This window comes from Colossoma macropomum, unplaced genomic scaffold, assembly GCF_904425465.1.
Source record: "Colossoma macropomum unplaced genomic scaffold, Colossoma_macropomum, whole genome shotgun sequence".
Classification (NCBI taxonomy): Eukaryota; Metazoa; Chordata; class Actinopteri; order Characiformes; family Serrasalmidae; genus Colossoma; species Colossoma macropomum.
In genome coordinates this window covers 8,676,431-8,699,987 of record NW_023494788.1, presented here as the reverse complement: position 1 = coordinate 8,699,987, position 23,557 = coordinate 8,676,431, and the positions used below count along the sequence as shown (strand labels likewise).

At 38.7% G+C, this 23,557-nt stretch overlaps 3 protein-coding genes across 8 annotated transcripts in view; 2 read left to right on the top strand and 1 right to left on the bottom strand.

Annotated features, from left to right (window-relative positions):
• Positions 1-5,580: 5,580 nt before the first annotated feature.
• On the top strand, positions 5,581-11,513 carry LOC118806725 (carboxypeptidase A1-like). The gene is made up of 11 exons (XM_036568255.1): positions 5,581-5,713; positions 5,997-6,078; positions 6,176-6,310; positions 6,772-6,873; positions 8,603-8,704; positions 8,846-8,944; positions 9,057-9,167; positions 9,277-9,367; positions 9,450-9,649; positions 10,217-10,301; positions 11,199-11,513. Exons 1-11 carry the CDS (start codon positions 5,616-5,618, stop codon positions 11,384-11,386), a joined length of 1,293 nt encoding a protein of 430 aa, XP_036424148.1. The 5' UTR covers positions 5,581-5,615; the 3' UTR covers positions 11,387-11,513.
• Positions 11,514-13,861: 2,348 nt separating this feature from the next.
• cep41 (centrosomal protein 41) lies at positions 13,862-21,900 on the bottom strand. 2 transcript variants are annotated; one of them, XM_036568254.1, is made up of 11 exons: positions 21,813-21,900; positions 21,347-21,409; positions 20,921-20,968; positions 19,714-19,775; positions 19,525-19,591; positions 19,293-19,434; positions 18,470-18,639; positions 17,568-17,635; positions 17,351-17,465; positions 16,982-17,197; positions 13,862-15,373 (listed from the first exon to the last, which is right to left on the bottom strand). In XM_036568254.1, exons 3-11 carry the CDS (start codon positions 20,958-20,960, stop codon positions 15,258-15,260), a joined length of 996 nt encoding a protein of 331 aa, XP_036424147.1. In that variant the 5' UTR covers positions 20,961-20,968; positions 21,347-21,409; positions 21,813-21,900; the 3' UTR covers positions 13,862-15,257. The 2 variants fall into 2 exon arrangements, with proteins under 2 accessions (XP_036424147.1, XP_036424145.1); XM_036568252.1 differs by lacking the exons at positions 20,921-20,968; positions 21,347-21,409; positions 21,813-21,900 and adding an exon at positions 19,908-20,001.
• poc1b (POC1 centriolar protein B) overlaps positions 21,632-23,557 on the top strand; it is a 49,678-nt gene continuing 47,752 nt past the window's right edge. Inside the window, exons 1-2 of one of the 5 annotated variants that reach the window (XM_036568249.1) lie at positions 21,632-21,734; positions 23,181-23,265. Coding sequence is in view for 2 of the 5 variants with exons in the window: in XM_036568247.1 (XP_036424140.1) it covers positions 22,279-22,335; positions 23,181-23,265 (142 nt within the window). In the remaining 3 variants the exon portion in view is untranslated. The other 4 variants (XM_036568251.1, XM_036568250.1, XM_036568247.1 and 1 more) reach the window with 4 other exon arrangements.

Below are 23,557 nucleotides of genomic sequence, written 5' to 3'. Positions count from 1 at the left end.
TTGGAGGGTTATCAAGCATGAACTGCCCATTTAAAGTCTTGCTACAGCATCTCAATGGGATTCGAGTCAGGGCTTTGACTCAGCCACCTCAAAACCTTAATTTTGTTTCTTTTGACCCTTTCAGAGGTGGACTTGTGTGCTTTGGATCATTGTCCTGCTGCATAACCCAACTGCACCTGAGCTTTAGGTAATGAACTGACAAGTGGACAGTCTCCCTCAGGGTTTTCTGATAGAGAGCAGAATTCATGGTTCCATCAATTATGACAAGTAGTCCAGGTCCTGCAGAAGCAACAAAGCCCTAGAACATCACACTACCGCCACCATGTTTGACTGTTGGTATGATGTAACAGATGCTATTGCCAGATGCAATGGGACCTATGTCTTCCAAAAAGTTCCACCTTTGACACATCAGTCCACAAATATTATTCCAAAAGTCTTGGGGTTCATTTAGATATTTTTGGCAAATGTGAGACAAGCCTTTGTGATCTTTTTGATCAGCTGTGGTTTGCACCTTGCAACTCTCCCATGGATGCCTTTTTTGCCCAGTGTCTTTCTTATTGTGGAATCATGTATATTGACCTAAACTGAGGCAAGTGTTGCCTGCAGTTCTTTTTATGTTCATTTGGGTTCGTCTGGTGGATGAGTTATTGATGCGCTCTTGGTGAAATTTGTTAGACAGGCCACTCCTGGGAAGGTTGACCACTGTTCCAAGTTTTCTCCATTTGTGGATTATGACTCTTACTGTGGTTTGCTGGAGTCCCAGAGCCTTAGCAATAGCTTTTTAACCCTTTCCAAACCAGTAGATTTCAATGACTTTGTTCCACATCTGTATTTGAATCTCTTTAGAACATGGCATCATGTGCTGCTTTTTGAGACCTATTAGCCTGCTGCTCATTGCTAGACGGGTTCTATTTAGATTATGTTTAGATTTAAAAGGTATGGCAGTAATTGGGCCTGGGTGTGGCCAGTGAAAGTGAACCCAATAGTCAACTGAATTTGGTTAACTGGTTGATTTAATAGCTAAGGGGGCAATTAGGGCCAGGTAGGGCTAAACAGCATTTTTCCTTCAATGAATAAAATCATCATTGAAAAACATTTTGTGTTAACTTGGGTTGTCTTTGTCCAACATTAAAAGTAATTTGATGATCTGACACATTCAAGTGTGAGAAATGTGCCACAATAGAAGAAACTTGGAAGGGACAAATACTTTTTCACAGCACCGTACATGTGCCTGCATACAATCATGATGCAGTGTAATGAAACAGTGGAACCATACTGGTATAATTTTGATAACACTTTTTAAAGTTATGGCTTGGTAATAAATCAAATTCGCTACCCCAGAAGTACTTGATCAGCCATGACCTGTTTGGTGCCCAAATTTCACTTTTTTAGTTTTAAACTGGAGCTATAAGTTTAGCAGTGTAGCTAACAAACACTAGAAATCTTATAGTCACCCAAATTTTCCCATAAATACATCCCCAGATCTTCTCTCAAACCACTTGTCACATTAAAATAGTGTAATTTTTTTGCCAAACCATTTTTTAACAGGCCTTTGATAAGAACAACAGAGATCTTTATTTCTTTGAATAAATTTTAAGCTAAGATCATGTTGAATATACCACTGTTCATGACAAACCTCCATTGTGTCTCAAGGGGAACATGATGTGTTGGCTTAGACGATGACTTTCCAAACAGGAAAATGTCAGGAGTATCACTAAAGTGGACTTCCTCTCCCTTTTGTCTTTTAGGTAGTGATTATGTGAGAACATTTTTAGTCTTGTGAGAACCTTCTGAGCAAATGGTTTGCTGCAAACAGAAAGTCCATATGATTTAGTGGAAATCTTTGACAAGGTGATTTTTCAGAGTCTAAATAGGAATTCCAGCTGAGCCTGCACTTCTTTATCAGACTTCTTACTGCACTGAGAACCTCATTAGACTGTTATCAAGATGTTCTTCTAACTGACAGACCGGTAGATTGTAGATCACTGCATGATCAGTGGATTTTACAGTGCTAAAGTGCATACAGGTACCCACAGAGGCATATTGAAATAATCAGCTGCTGGACCAGCAGGCACATTGCTTCACACTGGCCTTCTTGTCCACTTCAACAATAGAATGTTCTTTGTGCTCTGTTGAGGTGTTTTTACAAATTGCGGTGGATTATGACACAGTCATACTCACTGCGCAATGGTGCTCATGGTTTTACAGTTCAGGCTCACAGAGATTGGGTTATCTGTTTGTGTAGCTCTGTCAAGGAAATGAAAGTACTCTGATTACATGAAAACTAACATGAGTGCACAGCTAGTCTTTTGATCAGGTTTATCTCCAGTGCATCAGGCAGTGGGGTCCTGCTGGTTCTTTGTCACAAACATGATCAATTGTTAAAAACTGTCACGTATGCTTCTATAATTACAAGAAAATCTTGTACCCAGAATGTTAGTTGTATGGTTGCATAAATGGCAGATGATTGCTACAGTGTTTCAGCAAGCTGTGGTGGTTTCAAGATCCTCATTTTGCATTAACAGATTTTAAACTTGCACGGCAGGGCTATGCAGAGACAGGAAGTAGGATTGAGATTGTAAGACCCCAACTACAGCATAGCAACTTTATCTACAGCAACAACTGATATTCAACCAGGAATGTTACATGTACAGGCACTTACCACAGGACATCCAGGAGCAACACAGCAATTATTATCTAATCATCATTGGTGGGAAGTGCTTCATGTTCAGTTTGCTCTCAGTGCAAAACATCAAAGACATTGCCGGCCGGCAAACTTGTCCCCTTACCAATTCCTGTAAGACTATAGTCACATATTGTAATTGATTTTATTACTGATTTACCCTGTTTACAGGGGTTTAATACCATTCTGACTGTAGTGGATAGGTTTCAAACAGCAGAAACTTTAGTCAATCAGGTGTTCAGGTACTTTGACATACCCGGAGAGAGACTTCAGGTTTGCAGAGGGGAGTAAAAAGCTCCAGCCTTAAATAAATAGGCCCATTTAAGATTAATGATGTCACTTATAAGCTTGACCTGCTTCCTCGTTATCACATTTCTCATTCATTTCATGTCTCCTTTCTCAAACCTGTTGTCACTGGTCCATTGGACAAGGCTACACCCGACATAGCACCACCCCCTTTGGAGGAAATTGATGGAGGACTCTTGGAGGACTCCATCTCCTAGAATCCTCTGAATGAACGCATGGCCATGACATCATCCCACTCTGCCTATCAAAATTCTTTGAATATATTTGTATTTTTTTGACAGACCAGCAATGACAGGCTTAAGGAGAGAGACATGAAAGGAGCATGAGTGGTTTCTCCACTTTGACCTTTGTCAAAGCAGGCAGAGAAGCTATTGAGTTCATCAGCTAGTGTGACATCAGTCACCAGTGGATAGGACTGCGCTGTTGCTGTTGTGGTTGATAAGAGACTGAACACCTTGCCATCAACATCGGGGGTTATTGCTGATGAAGTAGTCCTCAATTTTCTGCCTTTGAGCCCTTTTGGCTTGTTTGATGCCCTTTTTCAGGTTGGCCCTGGCAGTGCTGTATGCTGCTGCGTCACCTGACCTGTAGGCTGCATCCTGTGTTCTAAGCAGATTACGGACCTCGCTGTTTAGCCAGGGTTCTGGTTAGGGAAAATCCAGATGCTTTTCTTTACAGTCCCTCTGTCTGTGCAGTAGTTGATGTATGCCAGCACTGAAGATGAATACTCCTCAATGTCTGTCTTGAAGCTGGGAGGGTGCACCCTCGGGCCATGTCTGCACTGTCCTGATGGATGGTCTGACCCTGATTATGACAGGTCTGTAAGTAGGAGTGAGGAACAGGGAGATGTGATCTGATTGTCCCAGGTGGGGGGAGGGTGAGGCTATGTAAGCGTCTTTAATGTTTGAATGTACATTGTCTGATGTGTTTTCGCCTCTGGTGGGAAATCAACATATTGGTGAAAGTTTGGCAGTGCAGTCCTGAGGTTAACGTGGTTTACGTCTCCAGCAATGGTAAAAACCCCATCCGGATGCTTGTTCTGTTGCCATGTTATGGCCGGTAGTAGCTCGTCTAGTGCTATCCTAGCATTAACTTGTGGTGGTATGTAAACAGCAGTGATAATCACAGTACTGAAGTCTATAGGCAAGTAGAACTAATGGGAACTAATTTCCCCAGCAGGTAAGTTTTGGCAGTTTTACTTTTAGAGCAACTTGTACAAGACAACATGAACCGGGGAATATCAGCTAGCATATTCTCCCACCAATATTGAGTGCTAAGTAATTGTGTCTCTCCAGGGTGACCAGAAGTGAGAGATGAATGGGCCCAAGTAATCAAACAACCCCTAAATTCAACTGGGACGTATTTCTTATTTTAATGGCATTGTGGGGGACTAGATGAATGTTCTAGAGCCTGATCCATTTTATTGTCTACTTCCCACCTAACAGCGGGCACTACACTCTCTGCGGCTATAATGTTAGTAGGCTTTTCTGGATCAGGGTGAACTAAAATAGGTGCTGACATGAATGCTTCTTTTAGTCTTTGCAAAGCATGTTCAGCTTGTGGACTCCAAACTAAATGTTTGGGTCCTCCCTTTAGAAGTGATGTAAGTGGGACAGCTAAGGTACTAAGTCTCTGAGGAATCTTCTGTAAAAGTTGGCAAATCCTAAAAATTGCTGTAGTTGCTTAATGGTAGCGGAAACGGGCGAGTTTGTAACAGCATCGACCTTGTGGTCATCCATAATCACACCCTCATAACTAATGACAAGAAGGATATCTCCTATACATGAAACTCACATATTTCTTCTATAACATATAATTGATTTTGTAGCAGTCTTTGGAGGCCCTGGTGAATGAGCTAAAAATGGGTCTGGATGTTGGAGGAATAAACCAGAATGTCATCTAAATTTGCAATAGCAAAATGTCAAAGCATCTATCTAAATACATTATTAATGAATGATTGAACAACAGAGGGCAGACTACAGACAGGCATTACCAAGTACTCATAGTGGCCATTGCCCTCGGGCTTAAATAAATACTAGCTAATGACTAGAGATGATAAACAGGTGTGTAGGTTCAGAATTCTTGTGAAGAGGAGTACAGGAATGAACGTTTCATTGGTGGATGGTGAAGTGAGGGGAGTCACATGATCTTCCAATGGCTCATGGGAGCTGGAGTCCTCTATGCAATCCATGGACTCAACTGATCCCACAGAGAAAGAGAACAGGTAAAGGAGGTGTCCTCAGTGGAAGGGGTGACATACATAAACAAGATGTAAATCGTACTCAGAGAGTGTCTCAGGACTTCGTTCCAGCACTGTATGAAGGCTGATGATGACACTAATTGTTTTATAATGATATTTCTTATATGTTGCACATGTGATATAATATGTTCTATAAAATCTTTGAAGATTAAATATAACCAGCAGGTTAAATGTTAAATATGTAACAGTACTGAAGAATAGTAATCAGTTACGCAACTCTTGAACGTAACACACTTCATCTTTTTTGTGTATTTAGGGGATTGCTATGGTGTAACTGTGTTGATTTTTTAGCAAAGTAGGAACTGTTGTCAGTCCTGTGCAATACCTCAGATGATCCCATCAGTGTAGAAACAGTATATAAGGCCAATGCCACAGAGCAGCTCTGCTACAGGAGGCAAAATGAGAAAGCTGTTGGTTTTGGCATCTCTGATTTTGGGCGTCTTTGGCAGGAAAACTTTTGAAGGGTATGTGTTCGAATATATGTATGTGTACGTATACATATATATATATATATATATATATATATATATATGTGTGTGTGTGTGTGTGTGTGTGTATACATAGATATGATCTAAAATTACTAAGAATTAAATCTGGTTAACTTTAAGAAAAATTTTTACTTCTCCTGTCTCCTGTAAAATTAATTTTCTGGAGATACAAAGTTTTCTCATGACAGTGATGATATACATTATACATTTTTATCACCAGTAAGGAAAGTTCATGAATTACTGTACTTGACATTTACAGACACCAGGTCCTGCGGATCACTGCAGTCAATGATGTTCAGATCTCTCTGCTGAAGAACCTGACTGATCATGAATATCTTGAGGTAAAATTCTTCCTGAATGTTGTAGGTAATTTATATGTCATTAGCGTTTGCATGTAAAATATCAATGTGCTGCATGTGTCTGTCCACCTGTGTGCAGCTGGACTTCTGGAGGGAGCCCGTTCACGAGTCTCTGCCTGTTGATGTTCATGTTCCCTCAACCAGTCTTCACAAGGTCAAGAGCTTCCTGAAGAACAACAAGATCCATTATGAAATCATGATCCAGGATCTTCAGGTTGGGAAGTTTTGAGTTTTGTTATTAAAATTCTTATTCTTATTCTTCTTCTTATTATTACTATTATTAATGTAATTGTTGTTGTTGTTGTTTCTGGTAATCAAAACACTTTAGCAACAAACTTCTTGTATATTTAAAATATCTTGGATCTTCTTGTTTTATCCATAACAAAGTATGTAGGACTTCTTGTGCTCTCAGTCATAAATCTGACCACTGAGTCGCTTGTCCACCTTACAAAATTTGTAATGTTTATGATTTCTAAATGCTTAAATACATTAACACATAGAGTTGTGGTCAGTTTTAACCCCTTGAAATGAAAATTTTATTACACACTTCTATAATGTAAGAATAGCTCAGCTAGTTTGGAGGTTATTAGAAAATAAGCCTTAGTATGTAATAAGCCTGAAACTTTAAAGGGGTTAAACTTCTAATAACTCATTTAAACATTCTTTTTCCACCAGGATCTTCTGGATGATGAACACCAGGAGATGATGCGCTTTCGTGCTCATCAGCCCAGATCCACCAATGAGTTCAACTACGCCACCTACCACACCCTGAGTGAGGTCAGAACTATTCTACTTTAATGTCCTGGCCTTTGTTACACATGGGTGTGTTTATAACCTATATTTGTCTCTATCAGTTTAATTATTTCAAGAGATTTTAAAGTCATGTGATGACAATTTAATATGATCACTGTCCAAAAATGCATAGCTTTACTCATGTGGTGTGACTTACACGACTTGTAGATGATGACTATGGTTTCTGCAGGTCAGACCTGCTCCTGGTCAATATCCCCCTAACTGTTCCTGGAAAAAGCTTTCTTTTAACCAATCACAACCATCTGAAGTCATAAGTGTGTGCCCTCTACTCTGACTGAGCAGCTAAACAATTCATCACAAAATTCATTTGCAGAAATGTTTGTTTGTTGAACAAAATGAAACACTGATTGTCTTTATCAGAAGTCAACCATGTCAGCCCAAAGGAGCACAGTCTCAAACGGCCCCCTACTCCCTGTGTAGTGCACTTCATCAACAGTGCATAATATGTCTAACAAAGAGCCGTTTGGGATTCAGCCATGAATGATTAATTCCCTGATGGATGTATAGCGTGTTATTTCTGTGTAGAAGCCACAGTTTCATAACTCACATGGTGCACTATGTAGGGAGTATGGAGCTATTTGTGATTCATCCTTAGTATTTTGTATATGTAGCTTACATTAGCTTAGCCACTTAAAGGCCTTTCAAAATGTGCAAAAGCATTTTAGTTCCTACAAACTGAATCTGTAAAATATTTAAGCTTTCTTTCATGATTAATTTAAATAAGGACTCTTAGAAGTCTTAGCAGTAGCAGTCTTAATCCAGAGGGTCATCATCAGAGTAGCCCCTCCTCCTTTAGTGTTCTGCGAATTTTGACCCGTCATAATATCATCATTGACTCTGGAGAGATTTTCTAATACTGATTTAGGACCATCATCCTCATGCTGATCCAGGATAAATTTACTAATATTGATCCACAACCATGAAGATGACTTCATGTTGGTCCTGTCTAGACTTACTAATGTTTATTCAGAACCATCATCTTGATTGTTGATCCTGGAGGGATTTACTAATGTTTATCTAGGACTATAGTCTTCATATTGATCCTGGATAGGTTTTCCAGTTGATCCAGAACCATCATCTTCATATGGATCCTGAATAGATCTGCACACTGGGACCCAGAACCATCATCTTCATATTGATTTTGAAAAGATTTACCAATGATCTATATTCCACATGAAGATAATGGTCCTCAATCAAAATGAGTAAATCTGTTCGACCCTAAATAGACTTACTAATATTAATTCAGAGCCATTCTCTTCAGGTTCATCCAGGGTAAATTTACTATTGTGCACTGAGGACCATCATCTTCATGCTGATCCTGAGTAGACTTACTAATGTTGTTTCAGGACTGTCATCTTCATTGCTGATCCTGGTGACAAGTAGTAATATTCATTCTTCATCATCTTCATGTTGATCTGGAATAGATTTTCAAAGTTTTGACCCTCATCTTTCTGTTGATCCTGGATAGATTTAGAGAACAATTTTACTTTACTTCAAGTGGCTCAGGGAGGAGTATCTAGCACACACTGATGACATGATCAGATGGCAGTGATTGGTCAAAAAAAAAATGTAGCAGGAACAGGAAAGGGATATTGATCCATGAACATGTCTTATTTGAAATCAGGTTCATTGATGTTTGACCTCTGACTGACCATCAGATTTGCAGTTCTAACCACGTAGCTCTGACTTTCAGATTTATAGCTTCATTGACATGCTGGTGAAGGAGAACCCTCAGTTAGTTAGCAAAATTATGATTGGTCAAAGCTACGAGGGCCGACCCTTGAATGTTCTGAAGGTAAGTCACTACTGTTAATTAATGTTTTTTATGTTTCATTAAAGTAAACAATTTTAGACAGCACAGTAAAACAGATGGGGAAAGATTTTAGCAAATTTATCCTTTTCTTTTAAGTTATGTTTTGTTTGCTCTCTCACATAGTTTAGCACTGGTCCTAACCGCCCTGGTATCTGGATTGACACTGGCATCCACTCCAGAGAATGGGTCACACAGGCTTGCGGAACCTGGTTTGCCAAGACGGTTCAGTTTACTCATTTTGCTAACTCATATTAATAAGATCCTAAGGTGAATCGAAACCCAGTTGCAAGTATGTGTATCATTAGCTGTAACGCATGTCTGTCTCATTGTGCAGATTGCGGATTCCTATAACCGTGATCCTGCTCTCGCTGCCATCCTTAATAAGTTCGACATTTTCCTGGAGATCGTCGTCAACCCTGATGGATTCCAGTTCACCCACACCTCTGTGAGCCCTCACATGTTCAGAAAAACATTAACCTACATATAAGATCTGTTACAAGTCCATCACAGTAACCAAATAAATGATGGTTCTTTTTAATCTGTCATGTCTTCAGGACCGCATGTGGCGCAAGACAAGGAAGCCCAATCCTGGATCCAGGTGTGTTGGAGTTGACCCCAACAGGAACTGGGATGCTAACTTTGGAGGTACTGTATACAAAGGTATACTTTTTTGTCATTAATGTACAATAATACATCAGGCAAAAGATCTAAACACTTTGATCTCCAGGCCCTGGTTCCAGTAACAACCCATGTGATAATAACTACCATGGACCTTCTGCCCATTCAGAGTCTGAGGTCAAGGCCATTGTGGACTTTGTCAAGTCTCATGGCAACCTCAAAGCCTTTGTGTCCATCCATAGTTTCTCTCAGTTTTTGCTGTACCCTTACGGCTACACCACGACTCCTTGCAGGGACCAGGCAGAGCTGGTGAGAAACAAAAAAAGAGCTACATAGTAAAATAAGCATCACACATTACCATACATTATACTCACTACATACCCTGACTGGCCACTTCATTAAGTACACCTCCTTTTATCTACACTCATTGTCCATTATCTCAGCTCCACTTACCATACAAGGACACTTTGTAGTTATACAATTACAAACTGTAGTCCATCTGTTTCTCTGCATACTTTTTTAGCCCCCTTTCACCTTGTTCTTTGATGGTCAGGACCCCCAAACAACCACCAGAGAGCAGATATTATTTGGGAGGTGGATTGTTCTTAGCAGTGACACTGACATGGTGGTCCTGTGGGTGTCCTGATCTTTGAAAAACAGGGTGAAAGAGGTCTAACGAAGCATGCAGAGAAACAGTGGGACTTCAGTGTGTATTTGTAGAGCTATAAAGTGCACCTACGTTGTAAGTGGATCTGATAAAAATGGACAGAGCGCGGATACAAGATAGGTGTGCTTAATGAACTGGTCAATCAGTGTAGCTCAGGTCTTTTATTGCTGTATGCTGTACGAAAAATGTTTCCTATTATTTTATCACAGCATAACCTTGCATGGAAGGCTGTCACTGCCTTGTCTCGTCCTTATGGCACCAGATACCGATTTGGCAGCGTCATCAACGTCATTTGTAAGTAGAACAAAACTAGAGCTAAATCAGCTGTTCCTAGGTTATAATGTTCATTAAAGGTTATTATATGTGTTTACAAGTGAAACTAAGCTGTTAGTGCACACATGCACCAATCAAAAATAAATAAATAAATAAATAAATAAATAAAAATGAAAAACAGCAATAATACAGACATTTCTACTTACAGAATCTTACAGTAAATTCAGACAATCTTTCCAGTTTACTGCAATATACTACACAACTATTATATAATACTGTAATAGAGTGAACATGAATATTAGCCTACAGGAGGAGAAAATACAGATTACACAAGTATTATATAGCAATGTAGAAATCTCATAGTTTCATATCATTATGGATGATTTTTGTAAGGGTACAATCATTGTCAGTCACTGAGAACATCTGATGCTACCATTAGCTTTAGTTTTAAAATAGCTGGATTCACAGAACATAAAAAAATGCTATTTATGCTAATAAAATAAAAATACATTTTAAATACAAATAAACTTTTTGTAGGAATTAAACTTGGTATGTGAGATTTCAGGTATCATATAGACAAATTAATGGCTTTCCCAATTAATTTAATGGGAGCAACCATCATTATTAGTAATGACTTAAATTTTAACATTCATTCAAATGATCATTCAAATTTTACTAGTAAAAATTACATATTGATATTTTGAAAATCTATCAATTATATGTTTAAATTGATTTCTTACAAGTTTGTTTACATGTCACATTTCATGCTTTTATTAGTACTAGTGACATTCTTTCTTGTTCAAATTGAATGTTTGGTATGAAAAACTGTCAGTTTAAAGCTAAAATGGTTCTCCATAGAAACGTCAGTGAGAATAGAAGTTTCTATTGTGAGAAGCTGAAAATTGTCTTATCTCTCAGACCAAGCTAGTGGTGGCACCATTGACTGGACCTATAACCAGGGCATCAAGTACTCCTACGCCTTTGAGCTGAGAGATACTGGTCGCTTTGGTTTTGCCCTGCCTGCCAATCAAATCGTCCCCACTGCTAAAGAGACGTGGTTGGCCCTCATGGTCATCATGGGCCATACCAAGAACAACACCTACTGAACCAACAGCTGGGTCAAACGATGATGCTTCAGTTAATACTGCACCTGCAGATGCACGATACAAACTAATAAAAAGTCATTTTTTATGAGAGCAATTTCCTCATTAAAGCTTCCAAGTGCTGTGAAAGACAGAAGTTGTTGTGTGTTACAGTTACCAGTCTTAGACCCCTGCACTCAGAACGTTTGTTTATTGGATGGATAATTATGATTATTGTCACTGTGCAAAAAAAAAGGGATCTTTAAAATGTTTTAATGTAATAATTGCTTTCCAGGTCATTTTGGAGCATTTATTTGTTTATTCATTCTGAAAATTAACACAATGCAGAGGGTAACTGGAGTTTTCAAATGCAAAAAAGTAAAAAAACAACAAAAGTGCAGATATGAGGCTTGTATGCAACAGCGACAGTTCCATTGAAAACATACTTTCTCAGTACTGCAAAAAAGTGACTCGTGGCATTTTGGTTTTGTACGTCACAAATAAACTTGGGCCTATCACGGTCCAATATACTAAAATATTCCAATGAGTTGATTACGACATGGTGATAAGAAACTACAAAACATGCCTGCCCTAATGTGTCAAATATGGTGAGCCCTACTAGAAAAACACAGATCACAGATCAGCATGACTGGTCACCGGAAAACCAGCATGTTTTGGACAGTACGCTGGTCAGCAGCAACAGAATTTGAAATGTTGATTACAATCAAAACCAGCATATGTTATTTTGAATGCTGGTAAACCAGCATAAATCAGCCTGGACTTTATGCTGGTCTGTGCTTTTTTTCAGCTTGGCTCTGGCGAACACAGTGATGTGATGTTCAAGTTGCAGGTAGCGGTAGCTTCACATACCACAGCACAGGTTTGATTCTGGCTCACCTACACTCCACTGACACTGCTCTATTATACTGTCCTCGTTAGCACTACAGGCTAGCGTAGCCTAGAGAGTAGGCCCAAAACAGTTTCACATACATAACAACACAGGTTCACCGTCTCACTGATGCCTCAGACTTGTTGAGACTTGACCCAAGTGTAGAGGATAACTGGTTTTGGAACAAAAAGGGGTGGCCAGTGCCACTCTAGCAAGAAGCCGGTCATCCTGGCCCCCCCAGTTACGGAGTGCGAGACAATCAGCTATCATCAATAAAGCAGTCACCAGAAAAATTGCATAAATGGTTACAATAAAAATTTGCCTTTAGGTAGATGGCCTGTCTAAACGTTATTCTGTAAAGTTACTGTTGCGCACTGAAAAAAGTAATGCATTTAATTGACTTGACCCAAATACATAATTTCATCATGAATGCATTACATAATTCATAATTGCAGGGCAGGGGGATGGGATGGGGTTTGGGAACTCACAGAAAAGGAGGTGTTTGCAATTTGCATTATTGTGTATATTCATAAATCTTAGGATTCTTAATAAGTGTAAGGGTTTAGGGAGATCACGATATAGTTTCTTGGGCCTAACAACAATACATAACAATATTTAATAATTTATTACTCATTATAGATCAATTACATTTTTTTTATGGTGGACATTACGGCTTTAGAGACACTAGGTCTCACTGAAATGCCCCTGCAATACAAAAAATACTTTCAATGAATAAAAAATCACAATGTAATTTGCTTGTTTACTCACTATCGTTTTGTCTCAAGCAAGTTGATGCATGCCACTCCACTCACTAACGTCTAATGTTTAGGTGAGACTATTTAGGATTTTCAGTGATGTATAATAAATATATCATGTTGCAGGTTGTGAAGAATCTGTTTAAAAATGGTTAACATGGATGGGTATACAATTACACCAGTTCCTTTGAGGGGCCCAGTAAAGATTTCAGATTGCCCACCCTGCCTCCTTAGAAGTTACACAACTGAGTAGTGACTTGCTGTGGCACTATAACTGGCACGCTTGCACAATTGCCAGTCATGGTATGTGGGGAGGATTGCTATATAGTTTCAGCAAACTGTAGTGTGGTGGTTAAAGGGCTCATTAGCTTCTCAACTTCTCAAAGCTGGTTAAAGCTGAACTGTAGACTATTTTTTATATACTACAGTTAAAAACACACTTCTGCACATTTTAATACACAATTACTGTTTATTTGCTGAATTTAACATATTGGGGGAAAATAACATAGCCTGTGCAAAAGTTATCATATTTTTATCCCAATATGTTAAACACAGCAGATAAATACATTTAATATACATATAAAAGATAATTGTGCATTACAATTTGCATTAATTGCTATATTTTAGTGTGTTCTCTATAGAGGATATGTGAACTTATTTTCACCTGTTCAAAATTTTGCACTCAACTGTACTGCACTGCAGTAACACCCATACCAATCAAGTGCACCTAAAAAAAAGTGAAAAAAAAACAAGAAAAATGTGTGAAAAAGGTGAGATAGAGGCAAAATATTTCAACAACCTGCCTTTTCATAGTACACAGAGGAAACATTAGTAAAGGATAATAATGAAAATATGTTTACAGTATAAAATATTTCTTTATTCAACTTTAAATATACAAACGATAAACCAGGTAGTTTTCATTCATATAATCTTCATTGGTCATTCAAGCAAGGTTTGTTAAAGATTAGTGTAACTGACTTCCATCAATCAAGCAATGGACAAAATGAAAGTTTCTCACATGCGTACAGGCACACACACACACACACACACACACACACACACACACACACACACACACACAAATAACTGGTCCAGCAAGCCCAGCACTTCACACAGGTTTTCAGTGCACTTTCAAAATTGTGTTACAGTAAATGCACTTTGAGTTCCTTCATCTCTTTTTTACAACTACAGGCACAGCAACGCACAGCAATACTGAGTGACTTCTATAGTGCTTGGACTGGGTCTGTCTTGATGCTTTAGCATATCCTTCTGCAAGCGATGAGCCTGAGTTAACTCCATTAGCTCCACATTCTATTTGACCACGCATTTCATCCTACACCAGTGGAAGGCTCGTCTGCTGTATGTGTTTATGAGGTATGAGTTTTACACTACAGCTGTTTTGCAGACAAGACTGGGAAACACGGAGATAAAAACTGCCACTTGCTCTCGATTTGCATACCACATTAAGACCTGTTGAAATAAGTAATGTTTAGATGGAGAGGAAGGCATAGTGCTAGGGTGTAAAAAAATTAAGCAGTACAGCATACATGCCCATTCAGAAACAAAGTAATTCACCTAAATAGAAAGAGAATCACTGTTATCTCTAAGCATTCAAATGAACTGAAGCAATGCACTGACTTAAAGCTTTCACTAAAAAGACAATAACACCCAACTCATTCCATATTATTAGTTTCAGAGGAATGCAGTTCAAATAAGCTTCTACTGGAATGAGAATAGACTCACATCATCTACAGCACAGGTTCCGAACCCTGGATGTGGTGTATCCCCTAGCCCTGCACATTTTAGTGTTTTCCCAGCTCTCGACACACCCACAAGGGCTTGTTAATGAGCTGATTAGTTGGATCAGGTGTGTTAGGAGCAGGGGAAACGCTAAAATGTGCAGGGTAGGGGGTTCTCCAGGATCAGGGCTGGAAAGCACTTATCTACATTTAGTTAACTAAGTGTCATGTGATAAAATTGATTTAAAATACAACTAACCATGTAAATAATCATGAATGCAAAATCTCCATTTCAAGCAGTACATGTCAGAGATGATCAGTGGTCAAAATATTTCAGTAATAACTGAAATCATTCCTAAAGCTAGTCTACAGGTCATTAAGGCTAGAAGCATGTAAATGTAAAGGCTTAGTGCTGATCACTAATGTTCACAGGAATCCTGTGGTACCAGAATATATGGGCTTTATTTGGGCTGCAGTGATGATGACGAAGACGAAGATGATGAAGGCGGTGGCTATTTCCAGGGCCGGCTGCTCTGTGACCTGGCACTCACCGAGCCCTGGCGACTACTCCGAGCGCTGGACACTTTAGAGTGGGCACTGCTGGTGGACATTCTACTGCTTAGACGACCTGGAGAAAGACAGGACATACATATATATACGTGTTTTGTCAAATCTAGTCTAATGTTTCACTGATGTACCTTGATGTGGGAAAAAAAGGGAAAAAAGAGAAACTAGGTGTTCAATATTATTCATATAAAACTTGATGAACCAGATGAATCAGTAGCTAGGTTCTATGCATTATTGGCATAAAGAGGATGGCAAATATTAAATAAAACTGTCAAACTTTGTATACAATTTGTATGTTTGTTTGCCAAAAAAAAGGAAATATGATAAATTACAACTGAAACATTCACTATTATAATAAATCAGGCAAATGCAAATACAATAAAGCCATGTGACTAATCAAGTGTTTCTGTTTTTCGCTCTGCCCTGGCTACAAAACATGACAGAAGGTGGCATCTACCAGCTGTCTTATGAATAATTTGAAATATTCCTTTATTTTATCAAAGAAAACAAAACAGTGATTCTAAACAATAAACACATAATTGCTATTCATCAATTAATGGTCAGTACATTCCATTTCTATGCTCTTGTGTTGTGAAATAAAAATCAACATTTAAAATTTCACTTACACCATATTTCATAGTGCTTTTTACAAGTGTGACTTTGAGTAGAGTACTTTTATTCTCTTGTAGAAAGCTGAAAGCCTTATTCACAAATGTTTTTGCAACATTTCAGTCATTTGATGGAATTTAATTCGACAGCTGGACAGAAATCGAACTACAAATAATAAATTACAGCTTACTTGCTGTTTTAATTTGACTTTATATCGCCATCTACTGGTGAGTGGAGCAAAATGACCACAACAAACTAAGAGGATCTTTTCATATTTAAACCCTAGAAGTCGCAGTTATCGCCAGTGATAACAAAAGCATGTCATTACTTTTTTGTGTACTATTTCTGACTCGTAGCTCATAGAAATGAGTGGAGAGATTGTGTGTAAAGTGCAAACTCTAAACTTTCAACCTATCACCCATTTGTGTTAGAGTAGAGGAGATATTTTATTTTGATCTGAATTTGCTGAAAAAAAATTGTGAAGATTTTTTGACAGTTTTTGACTGAAGTGTAGACTTGAATCTGTCAATATAGAATGTAAACTGAATGTAGATGTAAATAACTATGTAATTATGCAATTTCATTTAAACTGTAGGGCTTATTACTTTAATCTCAATCACAAATAAAAGAGTGTAATTTTCAAATCTCAAGAGCTGCAGTTTTTATTATAGCTTACACTATCAACAAATTTTAACTGGGGAAATTTTGCCCAATAGTACGGAGCTCGTGCCTGAGACCAATCAGAAGCAACTGTGCTGTGACATCACTACCACAACTAACTTGCTCCCTGGCATGCTGTGCTCTGCGTTCAAGCCTCAAGCTGGAAAAAACTGGATACTGGTCTTCTTGGCCAAAATAGCAAGTGTAGTTTATAGAGAAATAATCACAATTTAAATCACAAAGTCTGAAAAACTGCAAATAGATATTTCCCCAATTAAATGGTACAGTAAAAATAACAGTAATAACACTAGACTTCTAAGGGTTGAAGTCAGCCTGTACCATAAACATAACATTAGTATCTTGTCAGATCCTTTATCTCAGCGTAAACCAGATCACTTACTGCTAGTCTCACTAGGTATGAGCACTTCTTCCAGATAATGCTGGATTTTGCCAAGGTCTTCTGAAGAGAAACGCCATTTCTTTTCAGCTGGTTGCTGCGTCTGACGTGGTGTGGAATACTTCCGCCCTGAAGACCCCGTCGGAGATTGAAGACAGGAGATGGGAAAAGAGCCTGTCGTCATTCCTTCTGGAAACTTCTGCGCTATTACCTTCAAACCTTGTGCAGTGATGGACAGAAGAATTTCAAAACTGTATTACTTTCACTGAGAATCATGTATCCACATCCCACCAAATCAAGTATTACAAAATAGGTCTAAATATGTCCACACTGCTACCCTTTGAACATGAGCAGCTGCTATAAGGGGCTCACCTCCAGAGAGCATGAAGAGATTTTCAAAGCCCCTCTCGCACATGGTGGTGGCCGCCTGGCTTGCTATCCTTTCATCTTCATCATAGAGAATGATGATCTTTCCTGAGGCGTTTTTCTGTGAAATGGTTCAAGACTTCTTCCACAAATACTTGTATTATTGTTTACACCAATTTAAATTCATGTCTTACTTTAATACAATAATAAGCCCAAAGGATACATAGTCCAGCACTTCCTTGGTGTAAGGATTCATCGTTCTTGATAGGGTTGCAATAGGGTAACTGTGTGCTGTAAACGGAGACAGAGATCAATCCCAAAATCTCAAATCAAAGGTCAAAAGTTAAGGGCAGCTTCACCTTCATTTGGAAATATGACTGATTGAAAGTATTTTAAAAGATCATTAAAGACTAAAAAGGACTGATTTCCACTGAACAGGTTTAGTCTAATTAAAATACTACAAACAATTCTCAATTCAATCAATTCCCATTTACTATTACAAGTCTGTACACTAGTAATGTAATCCAATCAGCACTACTCTCTGTGCTTTATTCAGGTTTGGTAAAGATATATTCAATTTTAAACCTGCCTCTCATTTCTTACTAGCCTAAGGCCAATAACTGATATTACCAAGTCCTGCAATAATATAAATACGTGCCAGTATTACACAAATTATCATTCCTTTGTTCTCTTTCATGTGCCATGTGATTTTTTTGTCATTGCTCCGTCTTATCTAACCATTTGCTTTGTACAATCTATCTATATTTGGTTAAAAATACAATAGAAAAGGTTGCGCTTAATCATAAGCTACACAAACAAAACAACACCTACATACATACGTTGAATGGCACTTGGAAAGATTATAATTTGGAGTTAAAGAAAGAGTAAAATGGACAAGCTTGTACAGAAGAAGGGTGCCGATGTGCCAGATTGGCAGTATTTTGGCTTCCATCCAAACAAATGCAGAGAACCTTTGCATGTTAACAGTGTTACATGCCGTCAATGCAGAACACATGACCATTATGAAGTAAATGACCTACATATGGTCACAATGATATTGTTTATAATTCTGCAGACGGTAATCATTTGTCTAAAGTTAACTGATCATAAAAGTTTATTTCTTACCACTGATGATATGACACTGATCATACTGGTCTCTGTCCCGGACGTCCAGCAGCAGGTAAGGGCAGTCTGAGTAGGGGCGCTCTGCAGAGCTGGGAGCGGACACTGGAGTCAGGCTGACTGCCTTCTGCCCATTCTTATCCAAATCCATTTCTCCAACGCCACTGATCACACTGGCAAGAACACAAACACTCTCAGATTAACTGATCTGGGGTAGCTGTCGGTGTTTCAGCAGAATGTAAGTAATATAACCTCACTGAGTCTCTGAGGGGGGAGTCTAGTTGCACTCCTCTGCCCCGGTCAAGTCTAATGGAACTCAGGGCCCTGAGAAAGCGGACTATCCAATGTGGGCTCTTTGTGGATTTACAATAGAGGGGGGTGAGCTGCTCAGATATACAGGGAGACATGCTGGCTAGCCAGATTAAAGGAATAAGGTTACAAGCACAGAGGTCTGTGTGTACAGTTGGATGCACCCCCACTCAAATGACATTTTTTGCTGATTTTTCTAAGTGAAAATAAGTTAAACATCCTCTACTGGAAACTTAAATACGGCACTTCCTGCAAACTGTAGTGCACAATTTCTATTTATTTGTTCAGTTTAACATATTGGGAAAAAATAATACATAAAGCATAAAACAACATGTTAAATTCAGCAAACAAAGTGTGATTATGCATGAAAATGTGCAGAAGTGTGTTCTTTGTAGAGGATGTGTAAGTTATTTTCAATAAGAAAATTAACAAAACTTGTTATTTGACCACAGGTGCCCAAACTTTTGTATACTGCATGCATGAGTGTGTTTTAATGAGAACTAAAGGTTGAAGCTACCTTTGAAGTGTGGATCTAGGAGAAAAGCCAATGTCGCCTGATTCATTGCCATCTATGAGTTGAACAGGTTGAGGTGTTAGCTGGGGTGAGCCATTGGTCTGATCTGAGAGACGATCTGTTTCTGCCGACTCTGAAACATCATCTAGGACAGAAAGGATGTATAAACAGACAAAATCTGACAAACGACAAACTGAGAAACACAAGAATCAGGCATTCACTTGACAGAATTTACCTTCAAGTCTAGGAATTTCATCCATTATGCTTTCATTCAGATCAGACACTGAAGCAACTTGTATTACCTGATAAAAGACAAAGTCAGTCTTTATCAGTAAATCATCACATTCACAGGGGATAATTCAACATCATATATGCACAAGAACACAGCTACTGAAATAAAAAGTACAATACTCATATAACTTACCAGCTGAGCAAATGTCGTCACTTTGAGCCTCTTAAACAGTTCATCTTTTCTATATCTGTAATCTAAGAGCACATACATTCACAGTTACACAATAAACAACCAAAATGTCTCACCACTAACTTTCACAATGTGACTCAGAGCCACATTTAGCAAGAGTAAAATGCAATCTGATTCCTGCATAAAATCTCACTCACCGGGGTCCTGTGAATCACCATTTTTTACCTCATCCTCATCAACCAACAAATCACACAAGTTCAACCCTCCGATATCCGTCCCCATACTGTCTAAAAGAAGAGGCTGCAGCCTGCGCTGGACCTGAACAGCTTCTGAAAGAAACACTGCCAGCGCCTCCTTTTAATGCTGGCAAGAGTTCCAAAGGCCAACCTCGCCATCTATCCTGCTAAAGAGCAAATACGGACACTGCCACACAGGGTTCCGCTGGCTAAAACCTGACAGAGGAATTATTGTAATCTACAGTACAATCAGTCCCCTCTGCTCATTCAGTCAAACCAGGGAATCGTTGTGTTGCTTATCCCTGAGAAATCTGAGAGAAACTGTAACAAGATGGCTTCTGTGGACAAAGTGGCCATTCTTGGAGAAAAAGCCAGGTTATCTGGTCAGAAAATATCAGTAGGGCAGAGCTTCTCTTATTTGCAATGCTTAATAGACAAAAACTGAAAAGTATTCCCTTAAATACCCTCAACACCCTCGGTAAACTTGCCATATTTAAGTCAGTGTCCTTGTTTTGCATGCAAACTTTGATAAATTGTACCAGTGTACCAAAGCTATAGTGGTGGAGAAGAAAGTACTAGAAAACTGATCCATCTTTAATTTAGAGTAGGGTAATATAGCAAAATGTAATATCACGACAATTCAGTAAGCATTTTACAATACATGATATATCATGATATTTATTTTTTCTGACATTTGATATGTTAGAACACAAAAAAGTAGTGTCACATTTCAAAAAGACTGTCAAAAACTTTGAATCCAATTACTCGTATTCAACATTTCACACACTGTACTGCACTAAATCTGATTAAACAGGACTAACTGGGCTCTCTTATAAACAAACATGCAGTTGGAAAGTGTTTAAGTATGGGTGATCGACCATGATATGCTCTGAAAAGCATACTTTTGTGAGGGAATTTATCATGATAATGATAAATATTGTCATATTGCTCAGCTCTACTTTAACTGTACTTACTTTTCTTTATCTCCTCCAACCTCTCCATGTATTTTGTCATGCTGGATCCTAGCAAAATAAACAGCAGTTATATTTTAAGACTAATATTATAATAACACTACACAGCTTTAAAAAGTATATAAAAACACACACATTAAACTCTAAATATACACATTAATATACACCAGAATTGCACCATTTCCAATGTACAGTTTTTGTAACACTAATATAGGTATGAAGTAACAGCTATGATATGTACAGTTGTACATATTTCCATACATGCATTTAGTGAGTCTGAGGTAGATAAATGAGATACAGGATGCATAGGAGATAAAATATAGATATATATGTTCCAGATTATACAAGATATGGATAGAAGTAAATGAAGAACTCCATTTTCATCCCTCACAGCATGATCCATGGAAAGAATAAAACTAGGAATGTTACCTGTGTCAAGCCTCGATTTTACATGTTGATATTTTGGATTTTGTGGGATTCTCTTTTTCAGTACTGCAAAAAAGGAGCAGACATGATTGGAGTGGCCCTGGTAAGCTGCACCATGTTTTAAACTCAAGCTGGAACTGTCTTGTTTCAATTGTTTCAAGGTAACCCAGTAAAACAAACTGTAACCCAGCCAAAGCAAACAGTAACTGAGCGGACACAGAAAGCTCGGTTATTTCATATCTAGCAGTGATGCAGTTACGCAATGAATATATCATCCAGCACCGGAACCGTCGTTTGTGCTGCTGGCAACGCAGGAATCACCAGCCACGGTGTCAAATGACTGCAGGAACCTTAACGCCACAGCTTCAACAGACCATTCTTAGATAGCCAGGTTAGTTCGTGAAACGCAGTTTTGTCGCCTATCTGCCGCTTCAGTGAATACCTACCAGAACAGACTGAAAACACTGACCTCTGTGTCGCCAATACTCCGTTTCGAAGACATCTTACAGACGCGCAGCCAAGCTCGGCTAACGTTGCAGCCCTCGAAATCAAAATTCACAGCTTTGCAAAATTGAACAAGACCGTCGCTGATTGGCCCGTTGGTTCGCCTGTCCAATCAACAAGGCTGTTCATATGACGTCTGCGGCGACTTCCATCGACTCTGCCGTTGCGTAGCAACAGTGGCGTGAAGCTTTTAGCTGAGTTGTCGAGCTGAAGTTACTTAGCAACCTGTTAGCCAAATCCTAATCTTTAGCGATTAAATAATAAATAACGTTTCGGGTTGAGGCATAATAAGCGAGAATAATCTGACACCTGAAGGCCTTTCGGTTGACATTTCTCGCTGCCGTAAGGTGGATTTCTACAAGCTTTCTAGTTTAAGTTAGCTTGCTAGCTAGTTGGCTAACTCTCCATAAAAGGAGAAATCGGGCTTTATCATGCCTGCAGGTGCCGTACATGATCTAGATTCGGAATTTAACACAAGTAATCGGCAGGTCTGTGTTCAAAATGGAGCTGGTTGCTTTTTTATATTAGCATCTAGCTAAGTTACAATGCTTGGACTATTCGAGAGAGTAACTTAAGAACGGAATCGACCCATCTAGGTTCGACTATTTCGGACTAGCTGTGTAAAACGCGCCTTGTTTGACAGATGGGAAGTAACTTGGCTAACTAGATTCTGTTTACCTTATATGATAAAGAAAAAGACTGAAAGTTTGTAACGCATGCGAGAAGTTTCAAAAGCATGCAACTAGCTAGTTAGCTAGCTGGTAAAATTCAATGGCATCTGTCTTGGTAAGTGGATACCAACTTAAATTAGCTACCTCGCTAACCGTTTTAAACGTAGCTGATGTTAAGTTGCTATTTAGCTAACTAGCTAACCATTTAGCTGACTTAGTTGGCAGCTATATTGGTTACGGTATATAACACCATGCTGAAGTTAGTGTTTTACTCGCCCGCTTTTTAATTCCAATTTTACGTTCCACCTTAAATGGCATAGCAGCCGTGTAGCGGTGTGCATGCTCCAGAATGTAACTGCCGCACCATTTAAGGTGGAACGGAAAACTCGAATGAGAGGCTCACTTAGTGAAAAGTAGTTTGAGTAGCTTCTTAGCTGGCTAGCTTAAATAATGGATTTAGTGCTCTTTATTTGTCACGTCAATTATCAAGAGTGGCAGAAGATCTAGCTCGTCTAAAACAACAAGCTGGAAAGCAGCAGTTAAATTGGTCTCATAACTTATGAAGTCTGTAGTCTGTAAATGCTGTATTTTGATATAGATGCGTAATTAAGTAAGTTTATGGTCATGTCCGCACACAAAAATGACATGTATTTCCATTTCAGGAGGATCCCACCCTTGAGAGGTGTTTTAAAGGACACAAAGATGCTGTCACATGTGCAGATTTCAGTCCCAGCCATAAGCAGTTGGGTATGTTGGAGTGTGCATGTCCTGTTAAAGGGAATTCCACCATTTTTAAAATACATTTCTGCATAATTAAATCCTTAAGATGTAAGCAAAGTCATTTAGAGTGGTTTGATGTGAAATGTGTTGTGGAGAAACGTACCAGTTTGGATTTGTTTACAAGAAGAGTGATGGGAACAGGAGGTTGTGGCGACTACAACACAAATACAGCCATTATTATTTTTTTTTACCCAAAATAACCAGTCAACCTATGTGTCTTCTGAGGTTTTAATATATAATGTTCATAATGGAAAATAGT